General features: G+C 40.1%; 1 protein-coding gene across 1 annotated transcript; it reads right to left on the reverse strand.

The window, feature by feature from the left end:
- Positions 1-13,541: 13,541 nt before the first annotated feature.
- On the reverse strand, positions 13,542-15,560 carry serf2b (small EDRK-rich factor 2b). The gene is made up of 3 exons (XM_046857738.1): positions 15,407-15,560; positions 14,243-14,348; positions 13,542-14,148 (listed from the first exon to the last, which is right to left on the reverse strand). The coding sequence occupies exons 1-3, from the start codon at positions 15,411-15,413 to the stop codon at positions 14,082-14,084; spliced, it is 180 nt and encodes a 59-aa protein (XP_046713694.1). The 5' UTR covers positions 15,414-15,560; the 3' UTR covers positions 13,542-14,081.
- Positions 15,561-15,839: the final 279 nt, after the last annotated feature.

The raw sequence follows: 15,839 nt of genomic DNA on the forward strand, positions 1-15,839 counted from the left end.
AAATTTAGATTTACTTGAATAAAAACATTTTCAAAACTATCAATAGATTAAAACAAATTCCTAAATGGGGTAGCAGTAATACAGTCTAGTAAAATATATGTAATGGACAGTGAATTCAGTCAAGATGTACACTTTGGGGAATTTTCTCCTGATAATAAAAAAAATGTGTATGTGTGTGTGTCTCGAATGTCATCAATATCATTACCTTTGCACCTTTGCACAGAAAACAAAGAGCAGTCTCCTGATTGTCCTGCATGCATTTCTCATGTAGACTTTTAAAGGCCATTTTTTCTACATAAAACATCTTTTAAGGCATAAAGAAACAACTTGCCTTGCTCTTATATACTTATATATTTTTTTGTACTTCTGAACAAAGGAAGATATTTCGATAAATGTGGTAAACTAAAAAGTTCTGGGACACCATTGACTTCTGTGGTAATTCTTTCCTATTATGAAAGTCAATTGTGGCCCAGATTAACTTGGTACAAACATTTTTGTGTTCAGCACAACAAAGAAATGTATACAGTTTGGAACAACTTAAGGGTGACTAAAATAAGTAAAAGGATCCCTTTAACAGCAGCAAAATAGCATCCATAATTCTAGATTATTTTTACATGTGCATATGTAAATGTAAGTTATCTTAAAATTAGCAATACATATTTGTAACAAATTCACCACTATATTTTTTACATTTTAAATGTAATCTTTAGAAAATATTTTTTTGTGTTTTATATTATTTTAATATTTTACCACGGCTGTAAAAATACAACATGAAATGTTATCTCTCTGAATCGCATGCTCCCTTGTGCAAATGTCCCATATTCCCAGGAAACCCTTTGCTGTGGCAAATATCCTGTTAGGATGGATACCACATGTACAAGACAAGTTATGATAAAATATAGATAAAATGTGAACCCTCAGGTCTCAGCAAGTTTTTATCAATGCTCTTTCTGCTCACTAAGTGCATTTAGATTTAGAACTTTATTGTTCTACCAACAATGTACAGAAAAATCTACACACAGGGTACAGAAAATGGAAATAAATTGGATCAAAGTTATATCAAATTTGGCTAGATAATGTTTTAGTGTATTAATCTTTAACAGTGAAGTGGTATTTTAAGCATTGCATGTTACAACTCATGACTACAATCCTTTTTTTAATACATAAAACAGCAATAACATTCTCATCTTAGAACCAGAGGAACTTCTAAAAAAAGTGTCCAGTGATTCCTTTCCTCCAGCTATAAACCAATTATATCATCTGCTGTTTTGTTGTTTATGTGAACAATCAACTTGTGATCTATCCTTTCTCAGTCTGCGTTGAATCGGTGAACACAGAAAATTTCGTTTACACCAGGAATTGTCACTAGGTGGCGCTATAATGAAGAACTTTACATTTAAACTCCTATCAGATTGCGTGCTGTATGCCGGGTGCTGTGGCGCGCGCCTGTAATCCACGTTACTGGGAGGCTGAGGCTGGTGGAGTTCTTGAGCTCAGGGGTTCTGGGCTCCTGTGGACTATGTGGATCAGGTGTCTGCACAAAGATCGGTATCGATATAGTGTTCCTAAGGGAGCTCTGGACTACCAGGTCGCCTGAGGAGGGGTGAACCGGCCCAGGTTGGGAATGAAGCAGGTCAAAGCCCCCGTACTGATCAGTAGTGGGATCACACCTGTGAATAGATGCAGTAGTGCAGCCTGAGTGATAGTGTGACCCAGTCTCTTGTTTAAAACTCTAGTGTTTTTACTAAAACAATGCCATATAAACATCTAGAAAGATACATTGTCTGTTTAAATAAATCACCTCTAAGATCGCATATTTTATTTTTGTGAGTAATTTTCTCTTTCATTGATTAAACATTACTGGATAGTTTAGATTATTTTTACTTGTACATTTGTAAAATTATTTAATTTTATATTAGTTATTTAAGATGGAGTAGGTCAGGTTTTGATTACGAGTTATAGACTGTATAGAACTGTTTATGTGAAAAATTACATTGTGATCTGTCCTTTTGTCAGCTGTGTAATCAGAGTGCATCTAAATATGCAATGAAACCAGTAAATATTATACACAATAGACTTCTTCTTCTTCTTCTTCTTCTTTCGGCTGCTCCCATTAGGGGTCGCCACAGCGGATCATCCGTCTCCATACCACCCTGTCCTCTACATCTGCCTCTTTCACACCAACTACCTGCATGTCTTCCCTCACCACATCCATGAACCTCCTCCTTGGCCTTCCTCTTTTCCTCCTACCTGGTGGCTCCATCTTCAACATTCTTCTACCAATATAATTCATGTCCCTTCTCTGCACATGTCCAAACCATCTCAATCTCGCCTCCCTCACCTTGTCGCCAAAACATCCTACATGTGCTGTCCCTCTAATAAACTCATTTCTAATCTTGTCCATCCTCGTCACTCCCAACGAAAACCTTAACATCTTCAGCTCTGCTACCTCCAGCTCTGCCTCCTGCCTTTTACTCAATGCCACTGTCTCTAATCCATACAACATCGCAGGTCTCACCACAGTCCTATAAACTTTCCCTTTCATTCTTGCAGATACCCTACTATCACAAATCACTCCTGTCACTCTTCTCCACCCACTCCACCCTGCCTGCACTCTTTTCTTTACTTCTCTAACACACTCTCCATTACTTTGCACTGTTGACCCCAGGTACCTGAACTCCTCCACCTTCTCCACCTCTTCTCCCTGCAACCGCATTACTCCACTGCCCTCCCTCTCATTCACACACATGTACTCTGTCTTACTCCTACTGACTTTCATTCCCCTTCTCTCCAGCGCATATCTCCACCTCTCCAGGCTCTTCTCAACCTGCTCTCTACTCTCACCACAAATCACAATATCATCTGCAAACATCATAGTCCAGGGAGACTCCTGTCTGACCTCGTCCGTCAACCTGTCCATCACCACTGCAAACAGGAAAGGGCTCAGGGCCGATCCTTGATGCAGTCCAACCTTCACTCTGAACCAGTCTGTCGTACCTACTGCACACTTCACTGCCGTCACACTGTCCTCATACATGTCCTGCACCACCCTTACATACTTCTCTGACACACCTGACTTCCTCATACAATACCACAACTCCTCTCTTGGCACTCTGTCGTACGCTTTCTCTAAATCCACAAATACACAATGCAATTCCTTCTGTCCTTCTCTATACTTCTCCATCAACATCCTCAAAGCAAATAAGGCATCTGTGGTGCTCTTCCTCGGCATGAAACCATACTGTTGCTCACAGATGGTCACCTCTTCTCTCAGCCTGGCTTCCACTACTCTTTCCCATAACTTCATGGTGTGACTGATCAACTTAATTCCCCTGTAGTTACTGCAGGTCTGCACATCTCCTTATGCTTAAAGATCGGTACCAGCACACTCCTTCTCCATTCCTCAGGCATCCTCTCCTTCCAGAATCCTGTTAAACAATCTGGTTAAAAACTCCACTGCCATCTCTCCTAAACATCTCCACGCCTCTACCGGTATGTCATCTGGTCCAACCGACTTTCCATTCTTCATCCTCTTAATCGCTGCTCTCACTTCCTCCTTACTAATCCTATCTACATCCTGCTTCACCAACTCCACATCCTCCAACCTTCTCTCTCTGTGATTTTCCTCATTCATCAGCTGCTCAAAATACTCCCTCCACCTTCTCAACACACTCTCCTCACTAGTCAACACATTTCCCTCTCCATCCTTTATTGCTCTAACTTGCAGTACATCCTTCCCAGCTCGGTCCCTCTGCCTGGCCAATCGGTATAACTCCTTTTCTCCTTCCTTAGTGTCCAACCTCTTATACAGCTCCTCATATGCCTTTTCCTTGGCTTTCGCCACATCCCTTTTTACCTGCTGCCGCATCTCCTTGTACTCCTGCCTACTTTTCTCATCACTCTGTCGATCCCACTTCTGTTTTGCCAACCTCTTTCCCCTAATGCTCTCCTGCACTTCCTCATTCCACCACCACGTCTCCTTGTCTTGCTTTCTATTTCCAGATGTCACACCAAGTACTTTTCTAGCTGCCTCCCTCATCACTCCTGCAGTAGTTCCCCAATCATCCGGCACCTCTTCACCACCACCGAGCCCCTGTCTGACCTCTTCCCTGAACCTCACACTACACTCTTCCTCCTTCAGTTTCCACCATCTTATTCTTCTTTCAATCCTTACATTCCTCCTCTTCTTCTTCGCCTCCAAAACCATCCTACAGACCACCATCCGATGCTGTCTAGCTACACTGTCCCCGCCAACACCTTACAGTCTCCAATCTCCTTCAGGTTGCATCTCCTGCATAGCACATAGTCCACCTGTGTGCACCTTCCTCCACTCTTATACGCCACCCTATGATCCTCCTTCTTCTTAAAATACGTGTTCACCACTGCCATTTCCATCCTTTTAGCAAAATCTACCACCATCTGCCCTTCCACATTCCTCTCCTTAAAACCATACCTACCCATCACCTCCTCATCACCTCTGTTCCTTCACCTACATGCCCATTAAAGTCTGCCCCAATCACCAATCGTTCTTTCCTAGGTACACCATCTACCACTTCATCTAATTCACTCCAGAATCTTTCCTTTTCCTCCATCTCACAGCCAACTTGTGGAGCATAGGCACTGATGACATTTATCATCATCCTTCAACTTCCACCTTCACGATCATCACCCTATCAGAAACTCTCTTCACCTCCACTACACTCTTACTGTACTCTTCCTTCAGAATCACCCCTACACCATTTCTTTTCCCATCCACACCATGATAAAACAGTTTAAATCCACCTCCAATGTTCCTGGCCTTACTCCCTTTCCACTTGGTCTCCTGAACACACAGCATATCTACCTTTCTCCTCTCCATCATATCAGCTATCTCTCTCCCTTTACCCGTCATAGAACCAACATTTAAAGTACCAACCCGAACCTCTACTCTCCTACACTGCTCCTTTTCCTGCCGTCTCTGTAGACGTCTTCCTCCTCTCCTTCTCCTCCTTCGGCCAACAGTAGCCCAATTTCCACCGGTACCCTGTCGGCTAACGATACCTGTGGCGGTCGTTGTTAACCCGGGCCTCGACCGATCCGGTATGAAATTCTCCTTTGTGATCCGCATATTTGATTTGGCACATGTTTTACGCTGGATGCCCTTCCTAACGCAACCCTCCCCATTTACCCGGGCTTGGGACCGGCACTAAGAGTGCACTGGCTTGTGCCCCCCTAATGGCTGGGTTAAATTATACACAATAGACACATAGCATAAAAGACTGGGTCACACAGTATCACTCAGGCTGCACTACTGCGTCTTTTCACAGGTACGATCCAACTACTGGTCAGTACGAGGGCTTTGACCTGCTTCGTTCACGACCTGGACCGGTTCACCCCTTCCTCAGGCCACCTCGTAGTCCAGAGCTCCACTGGGGACATCATATCGATACCGATCTAAGTGCAAACACCTGATCCACATAGTCCACAACCTCTGAGCTCGAGAACTCCACCAGCTTCAGCTTCCCGGTAACGTGGGTTACAGGCGCGCGCAACGTTCAATCTAATAGGAGGTTTAAATGTAGATTTCTTCATTATGGCGCCACCTGGCTTCCATTAATGCTGTAAAATCTGGAAATGTGATGTTTTAACAGAATATTTCGCGTTCGTTTATGCAATATAATGAAAATACGTTTATATAGCCGGTTTATATGCTCAGATCTGGTAGAAACAAACACGACAGAAACGTCTGCCATAATCATCAACGTTTCAAATGTCTGAAATTTTATTGCAGGCTGTTAATATAATTGTTTATGTGATCAGTTCAATTATGATCTATCTTTTGTCAGCTGGGACAAAAAGTTGAGAATAAGAGTGATTCTGAAGATGTATTGAAATCAGATATTAAACACCAAAATTCATAAGAATGTATGTAGAATTAAAAGAAACTTACTTAATCTGAGACACTCTTTATAGTATATCTTAAAGATATGACGTAATATAAAGACGAGAAAATTAGCAGACGATTGATAATCCAATGAACAAATGAGTCTGGAATCACAGAGTGTAAAAACATAAAATGCAGCTGCAAAATGAGGGCACTTTTTGTATAATTTATCTCTCTCATTAGTTATTCAACTTCAGTTTGTTTACAGATACAAGCAAATAAATCAGAATCGGAATCAGAGAAGTTCTTTCTTTACCTTTGTATGTATGAGTTGAATGGCAGTAGTGCAGCCTGAGTGATAGTGTGACCCAGTCTCTTGTTTAAAACTCTAGTGTTTTTACTAAAACAATGCCATATAAACATCTAGAAAGATACATTGTCTGTTTGAATAAATCACCTCTAAGATCAGACATTTCATTTATTTTTTTTTCTTCTTCCTTGATTTAACATTACTGGATAGTTTAGATTATTTTTACTTGTACATTTGTCAAATTATTAAATTTTTTGTTAGTTATTTAAGATGGAGTAGGTCAGGTTTTGATTACGAGTTATAGACTGTATAGAACTGTTTATGTGAAAAATTACATTGTGATCTGTCCTTTTGTCAGCTGTGTAATCAGAGTGCATCTAAATATGCAATGAAACCTAGTAAATATTATACACAATAGACACATAGCATAAAAGACTGGGTCACACAGGCTGCACTACTGCGTCTTTTCAGTTTCAGTACATCCAAACGTGTTCAATGGGTCTGAGGTCAGGCTCTCTCTGTACAGTAAACTGAAGTTGTTTCACTCCAAAATCAAATGATGATATTGGAGCTTGTATTGTTTGCACAGGCATTACTTTACAAAGACATGATATAAGATTGTGTGCTTTATAATATGTATGATGCTGAGATGTCGTAAAAACTCAAATTATGAGACCTATAATAAAGTAAGTGTGGTTAAAGAACTGTAAAGAAAAAATAGCTTTTGAATTAATTCTATAAATATATAGTAATAATTTTACATTTCTGAATATTAAAAAAAGACTAATTAGAGATTTATTTTAACTATTGTTTGGGTTTACAGTGCTTTTCACTGTCCCCAGGGCCCAAACTAGAGTTCACAAAAATCTCTGGACCACACCCACTTCTGGTTTAAATAAAATAAACACAGACACCTAAACATTGGCAGTCCAAACAGATACACCCCTATCTTGAAAGCTGCAAATTGACAGAACGCTAGACTGCAACCTCATGCCTCATGTAGACCTGGCTCTTTTTGTTTTGGGAGGTTGTTTGATTATGTTAAATTATGATCTATCTTTTGTCAGCTGGGACAAAGAGTTAAGAATAAGAGAGATTCTGAAGATGTATTGAAACCAGATATTAAACACCAAAAATACATAAGAATGTATGTATAATTAAAGGAAACTTGTTCATTATGAGACTCTTTATAGTATATCTTAAAGATATAATGTAATATCAAGACAAGAAAATGAGCCGACGATTGATAGTCCAATGAACAAAAGTGTCTGGAATCACAGTGTGTAAAAACATAAAATGCAGCTGCAAAATGAGGGCACTTTTGTATCATTTATCTCTCTCATGAGTTATTCAACTTCAGTTTGTTTACAGATACAAGCAAATAAATCAGAATCGGAATCAGAGAAGTTCTTTCTTTACCTTTGTATGTATGAGTTGAATGGGTGAACACAGAAAATTCCGTTTACACCAGGAATTGTCACCAGGTGGCGCTATAATGAAGAACTTTACATTTAAACTCCTATCAGACTGAGTGCTGTATGCCGGGTGCTGTGGCGCGCGCCTGTAATCCACGTTACTGGGAGGCTGAGGCTGGTGGAGTTCTTGAGCTCAGGGGTTCTGGGCTCCTGTGGACTATGTGGATCAGGTGTCTGCACAAAGATCGGTATCGATATGGTGTTCCTAAGGGAGCTCTGGACTACCAGGTCGCCTGAGGAGGGGTGAACCGGCCCAGGTCGGGAACGAAGCAGGTCAAAGCCCCCGTACTGATCAGTAGTGGGATCGCACCTGTGAATAGACGCAGTAGTGCAGCCTGAGTGATAGTGTGACCCAGTCTCTTGTTTAAAACTCTAGTGTTTTTACTAAAACAATGCCATATAAACATCTAGAAAGATACATTGTCTGTTTAAATAAATCACCTCTAAGATCGCATATTTTATTTTTGTGAGTAATTTTCTCTTTCATTGATTAAACATTACTGGATAGTTTAGATTATTTTTACTTGTACATTTGTAAAATTATTTAATTTTATATTAGTTATTTAAGATGGAGTAGGTCAGGTTTTGATTACGAGTTATAGACTGTATAGAACTGTTTATGTGAAAAATTACATTGTGATCTGTCCTTTTGTCAGCTGTGTAATCAGAGTGCATCTAAATATGCAATGAAACCAGTAAATATTATACACAATAGACACATAGCATAAAAGACTGGGTCACACACTATCACTCAGGCTGCACTACTGCGTCTTTTCACAGGTACGATCCAACTACTGGTCAGTACGAGGGCTTTGACCTGCTTCGTTCACGACCTGGACCGGTTCACCCCTTCCTCAGGCCACCTGGTAGTCCAGAGCTCCATTGGGGACATCATATCGATACCGATCTAAGTGCAAACACCTGATCCACATAGTCCACAACCTCTGAGCTTGAGAACTCCACCAGCTTCAGCTTCCCAGTAACGTGGGTTACAGGCGCGCGCAACGTTCAATCTAATAGGAGGTTTAAATGTAGATTTCTTCATTATGGCGCCACCTGGCTTCCATTAATGCTGTAAAATCTGGAAATGTGATGTTTTAACAGAATATTTCGCGTTCGTTTATGCAATATAATAAAAATACGTTTATATAGCCGGTTTATATGCTCAGATCTGGTAGTAACAAACACGACAGAAACGTCTGCCATAATCATCAACGTTTCAAATGTCAAAAATTTTATTGCAGGCTGTAAATATAATTGTTTATGTGATCAGTTAAATTATGATCTATCGTTTGTCACCTGGGACAAAAAGTTGAGAATAAGAGTGATTCTGAAGATGTATTGAAACCAGATATTAAACACCAAAATTCATAAAAATGTATGTAGAATTAAAAGAAACTTACGTATTATGAGAGACTCTTTATAGTATATTTTAGCGATATGACGTAATATCAAGACAAGCAAATGAGCCGATGATTGATAATCCAATGAACAAATGTGTCTGGAATAACAGAGTGTAAAAACATAAAATGCAGCTGCAAAATGAGGGCACTTTTGTATCATTTATCTCTCTCATTAGTTATTCAACTTCAGTTTGTTTCCAAATAAAAGCATATAAATCAGAATCGGAATCAGAGAAGTTCTTTCTTTACCTTTGTATGTATGCGTTGAATGGGTGAACACAGAAAATTTCGTTTACACCAGGAATTGTCACCAGGTGGCGCTATAACGAAGAACTTTACATTTAAACTCCTATCAGACTGAGTGCTGTATGCCGGGTGCTGTGGCGCGCGCCTGTAATCCACGTTACTGGGAGGCTGAGGCTGGTGGAGTTCTTGAGCTCAGGGGTTCTGGGCTCCTGTGGACTATGTGGATCAGGTGTCTGCACAAAGATCGGTATCGATATGGTGTTCCTAAGGGAGCTCTGGACTACCAGGTCGCCTGAGGAGGGGTGAACCGGCCCAGGTCGGGAACGAAGCAGGTCAAAGCCCCCGTACTGATCAGTAGTGGGATCGCACCTGTGAATAGACGCAGTAGTGCAGCCTGAGTGATAGTGTGACCCAGTCTCTTGTTTAAAACTCTAGTGTTTTTACTAAAACAATGCCATATAAACATCTAGAAAGATACATTGTCTGTTTAAATAAATCACCTCTAAGATCGCATATTTTATTTTTTTCTTCCTTGATTTAACATTACTGGATATTTTAGATTACTTTTTTCTTGTACATTTGTCAAATTAATACATTTTTTATATTAGTTATTTAAGATGGAGTAGGTCAGGCTTTCATTACGAGTTATAGATTGTATAGAACTGTTTATGTGAAAAATTACTTTGTGATCTGTCCTTTTGTCAGCTGTGTAATCAGATTGCATCTAAATATGCAATCTTCTTCTTCTTTCGGCTGCTCCCATTAGGGGTAGCCACAGCGGCTCATCCGTGTCCATACCACCCTGTCCTCTACATCTGCCTCTTTCACACCAACTACCTGCATGTCTTCCATCACCACATCCATGAACCTCCTCCTTGTCCTTCCTCTTCTCCTCCTTCTCGGTGGCTCCATCCTCAGCATTCTCCTACCAATTTAACTCATGTCCCTCCTCTGCACATGTCCAAACCATCTCAATCTCGCCTCCCTCACCTTGTTTTCAAAACGTCCTACATGCGCTGTCCCTCTAATAAACTCATTTCTAATCTTGTCCATCCTCGTCACTCCCAACAAAAACCTTAACATCTTCAGCTCTGCCTTTTACTCAATGCCACTGTCTCTAATCCATACAACATCTCAGGTCTCACCACAGTCCTATAAACCTTCCCTTTCATTCTTGCAGATACTCTTCTATCACAAATCCTGTCACTCTTCTCCACCCACCCCACCCTGCCTGCACACTTTTCTTTACTTCTCTAACACACTCTCCATTATTTTGCACTGTTGACCCCAGGTACCTGAACTCCACCACCTTCTCCACCTCTTCTCCCTGCAACGGCACCCCTCCACTGCCCTCGCTCTCATTTACGCACATGTACTCTGTCTTACTCCTACTGACTTTCATTTCCCTTCTCTCCAGCGTGTACCTCCACCTCTCTAGGCTTTTCTTAACCTGCTTACTACTCTCACCACAAATACAATATCATCCGCAAACATCATAGTCCAGGGAGACTCCTGTCTGACCTCATCCGTCAACCTGTCCATCACCACTGCAAACAGGAAAGGGCTCAGGGCCGATCCTTGATGCAATCCAACCTTCACCTTGAACCAGTCTGTCGTTCCTACTGCACACTTCACTGCTTTCACACTGTCCTCATACATGTCCTGCACCACCCTCGCATACTTCTCTGACACACCTGACTTCCTCATACAATACCACAACTTCTCTCTTCACCCTGTCGTACGCTTTCTCTAAATCCACAAATACACAATGCAATTCCTTCTGTCCTTCTCTATACTTCTCTATCAACATTATCAAAGCAAATAGGGCATCTGTGCTGCTTTTCCTCGGCATGAAACCATACTGTTGCTCACAGATGGTCAACTCTTCTCTCAGCCAGGCTTCCACTACTCTTTCCCTTAACTTCATGGTGTGACTGAGCAACTTAATTACCCTGTAGTTACTGCAGGTCTGCACATCTCCCTTATTCTTAAAGATCGGTACCAGCACTCCTTCTCCATTCCTCAGGCATCCTCTCACCTTCCAAAATCTTGTTAAATATTCTGGTTAAAAACTCCACTGTCATCTCTCCTAAACATCTCCTAAACCGACTTTCCACTCTTCATTCTTAATTGCTGCTCTCACTTCCTCCTTACTAATCCTATCCACTTCCTGCTTTACTAACGCCACATCATCCAACCTTCTCTCTCTCTCATTTTCCTCGTTCATCAGGTGCTCAAAATACTCCCTCCACCTTCTCAACACACTCTCCTCACTAGTCAACACATTTCCATCTCCATCCTTTATTACTCTAACTTGCAACAAATCTTTCCCAGATTGGTCACTCTGTCTGGTCAATCTGTATAAATCCTTTTCTCCTCCCTTAGTGTTCAACCTCTCATACAGCTCCTCGTATGCCTTTTCCTTGGCTTTCGCCACATCCCTCTCCAGCTGCTGCCGCATCTCCTTGTACTTCTGCCTACTTTTCTCATCACTCTGTCTATTCCACTTCTGTTTTGTTCACCTCTTTCCCCTTATGCTCTCCTGCACTTCCTTATTCCACCACCACGTCTCTTTGTCTTCCTTTCTATTTCTAGATGTCACACCAAGTACTTTTCTAGCTGCCTCCCTCATCACTCAGTTTCCACCATCTTATTCTTCTGTCAGTCCTTACTCTCCTCCTCTTCTTCTTTGCCTCCAAAACCATCCTACAGACCACCATCCGATGCTGTCTATCTACACTGTCCCCCGCCAACACCTTACAGTCTCCAATCTCATTTAGGTTGCATCTCCTACATAGAACATAATTCACCTGTGTGCACCTTCCTCCACTCTAATAGGTCACCCTATGATCATCCTTCTTCTTAAAATAAGTATTCACCACTGCCATTTCCATCCTTTTAGCAAAATCTACCACCATCTGCTCTTCCACATTCCTCTCCTTTAGGCCATACCTTCCATCACCGCCTCATCACCTCTGTTCCCTTCACCTACATGCCCATTAAAGTCTGCCCCATTCACCAATCATTCATTTCTAGAATCTTTCCTTCTCCTCTATCTCACAGCTGACTTGTGGAGCATAGGCACTGATGACATTTACCATCATCCCTTCAACTTCTAGCTTCACATTCATCACCCTATCAGAAACTCTCATCACCTCCACTTCACTCTTTCTGTACTCTTCTTTCAGAATCACCCCTACACCATTTCTCTTTCCATCCACACCATAATAGAACAGTTTAAACCCACTTACAATGTTCCTGGTCCTACTCCCTTTCCACTTGGTCTCCTGAACACACAACATATCTACCTTTCTCCTCTCCATCATATCAGATATCTCTCTCCCTATACCAGTCATAGTACCCACATTTAAAGTACCAACCCTAACCTCTACTCTCCTACACTTCTCCTTTCCCTGCCGTCTCTGTAGATGTCTTCCTCCTCTCCTTCTCCTCCTTCGGCCAACAGTAGCCTTATTTTCACCGGTACCCTGTCGGCTAACGATACCTGTGGCGGTTGTTGTTAACCCGGGCCTCGACCGATCCAGTATGAATTTCTTAATCGTGACACGCATATTCGATTTGGCACGTTTTACGATGGATGCACTTCCTAACGCAACCCTCCCCATTGATCCGGGCTTGGGAGCGACGCTAAGAGTGCACTGGCTTGTGCCTCCCTAATGGCTGGGTTCATCTAAATACGCAATGAAACCAGTAAATATTATACACAATAGACACATAGCATAAAAGACTGGGTAACACTATCACTCAGGCAGCTCATGTGTGGTTAAAGAACTGTGAAGAAAAATTAGCTTTTGAATTAATTCTATAAATATGTAGTAAAAATGTTAAATTTTCTGAATATTAAAAAAAAAAAAAAACTAATTAGAGATTTCTTTTAGCTATTGTTTGGTTTTACAGTGCTTTTCACTGTCCCCAGGGCCCAAACTAGAGTTCACAAAAATCTCTGGGCCACACCCACTCCTGGTTTAAATAAAAAAAACACAGACACCTAAACATTGGCAGTCCAAACAGATACACCCCTTGATCTTGAAAGCTGCAAATTGACACAACGCTAGACTGCAACCTCATGCCTCATGTAGACCTGGCTCTTTTTGTTTTGGGAGGTTGTTTGAAAGTTAAAAATAGTCAATGCACACAAACCACAATAAAATAAATGAGCTTATAATTTAAACACTTATAAATAAAACACTGAAAAAAAATATATAATTTTGCACAAAATCAAATCAGTTTAAAAATGTACACTTTATTAAGGGTGTTTGATACAAAAATACAGAAACTTGAAAGTCAGTTCATATGTTGACTGGCAGTCTCCCTCTTTAAAATGATCTTCTCCACATCTAGTAAACACTCAATGATGTGAAATCAAAAGGAGACACAAGATGAAGGATTAGAAAGCAATCTCATGACATTTGAACCAAGATTTATCAGTAAAGAGTTTAACATGTGGTGGAACTACACATCAATATTTTTAACCAGTTAAAAATATGATTTAACCAATTCATGTTTCAAAATTGAATTATTTGTGTACTGATTATATTTGGAACAATGGGTGAATCATTACTTAACTCAAAAGAACTTTCCTCATAAATGAGATCTTTCTGAAACCATATTGTAGACTATTTTCTGCAACTGATTACCAAAGTCAGCAATTGTTTGTTTGTTTTTTTTAGTTGTCTATATGGTTACAACTTTTTGTGAGCCATGGGCTGTTGAAGTTTGGAAACCTCTGCAAAATGCACACAGGCCCCAAGCTATCCCACTGGTTATTTCGATTTAGGTTCTGGCTTATCATTGGCTTTCTTCTGTTTCTGCTGCATTATCTCGGCATCCCTGAACAAAAAAAAACATGTGTTAGATATGATTATTTCATATTTCTGGTAGATGTAGATCACAATCAATAATTACAAAAAACTAAGGACATTACCTCTGCTTGCGAGCAGCAGCAGAGAGACCATCATCCTTTCTGCCCTTGGTATTCTCAGTTTGCTTCTTGGCATGCTTCTGTCGGGCAAGTTCACGCTGGTTTCCTCCTGCACAAGAAATGATCAAATCCACAATTAATTAGAATTTAGCCATTTATGTCAATCACATCAAACATATCCGGCTCCTCTTAAATAGCGTCAGTGCTGAAAAATACAGCCTGATTTGACCAGCTACAAAAACCCACTGCCTAGATGGTGAAACCAGTAAACCATCTTTACCAGTTGGTAAATGCAGAAAGATTTTAAGAAAAATAAGAAAATACAGTATATAACACGAGATCTACAAAAAAAATTCCTCAAACAATTATTGATCAAATTATCAAGTAATTATGAAGCTGGAAAATAACTTACCAGCTGATTAAGATGCTCTACCACTTTGACCAGCTACGATTGTGTTTTGGAAGCTGAGAGCTGGTCAGACCAAAACTGGATTTTTCAGCAGCGATACAGTTATGTAAACATAAATAGATACATGTATTCAGCATACATTAGTGAAAGAGCATTGTCAGAAGGTTGAGGTTCTTCTTGCTCCGTGTAAACCACAAACTCTTTATAAAACAAACTCCCTCATATAGGCGGCTTCATTATTTATATACATATCATATGCCAACGTGGCAACATGAATCCATAAGAACAAAAGCACAGGTTTAATATTTCAATATACCAAAACCTAGTCAATATCACCAAGCAAATTAAATATATATCGAAAACTGTGCGACAATTATTTTTTTTTTACCCATCTTGAGAATAAATAATGTTTTACATTTACTGCTGCGCTTTTATTGCTAGCCAAAGCTAACAGTGACGTTACAAGGAAACATTAAGATAACGTTACATTGACTGAATTAAGCATATTAAAACCATTTTATCGAGAATACACGAGGCGTTTAATAAGCAGATAGCATTTACTTTTTACATATATATAGTATTTTATTAATAAAACAGTGCTAACATCAGCTAGCTAAGTATCGTCAGCGGAGCTAGCGGTGGTTAGCGTAAATTCAGGACTCTTTCGTATCTATTCTCGGTATTTGACCTGCGTTCATTTTGAATATTAATAAATGTGAAAAATATTTTTTTTAAACATTAATCAACCAAATACTTACTGGTCATGACTTTTGGTGCTTTTTAATTCCGGGCAAAGCGAAGCCTAACCTCTTTTCTCTCCTGTAGCAGTATAACGCTAATAGATTTCCTGGTCGTGTGAGCCTTGGCTTGATTGTCCCGCCCCCATGTTGTAAAGATGAGCCAATCAGACTGCAGAGCATGCTCATGCGCTTCAGACAGTAGCTGAAATAGCTCCTGGTTATTATAATAATAACAATAACAATAATAATAATAATAATGATAATAATAATAATAATGATAATTATTATTATTATTATTATTATTATTATTGTTATTATTGTTATTGTTATTATTATTATTGTTATTGTTATTTAGGACTGTAAGGTGTTGGAAGTTAGTAGGAGTAAGTCAGTACATGTGTGTGAATGAGAGGGAAGGCGATGTTGCATGGTTTAGAGACAGTGGCATTGA

This window comes from Silurus meridionalis, chromosome 9, assembly GCF_014805685.1.
Source record: "Silurus meridionalis isolate SWU-2019-XX chromosome 9, ASM1480568v1, whole genome shotgun sequence".
In the NCBI taxonomy this organism is placed as follows: Eukaryota; Metazoa; Chordata; class Actinopteri; order Siluriformes; family Siluridae; genus Silurus; species Silurus meridionalis.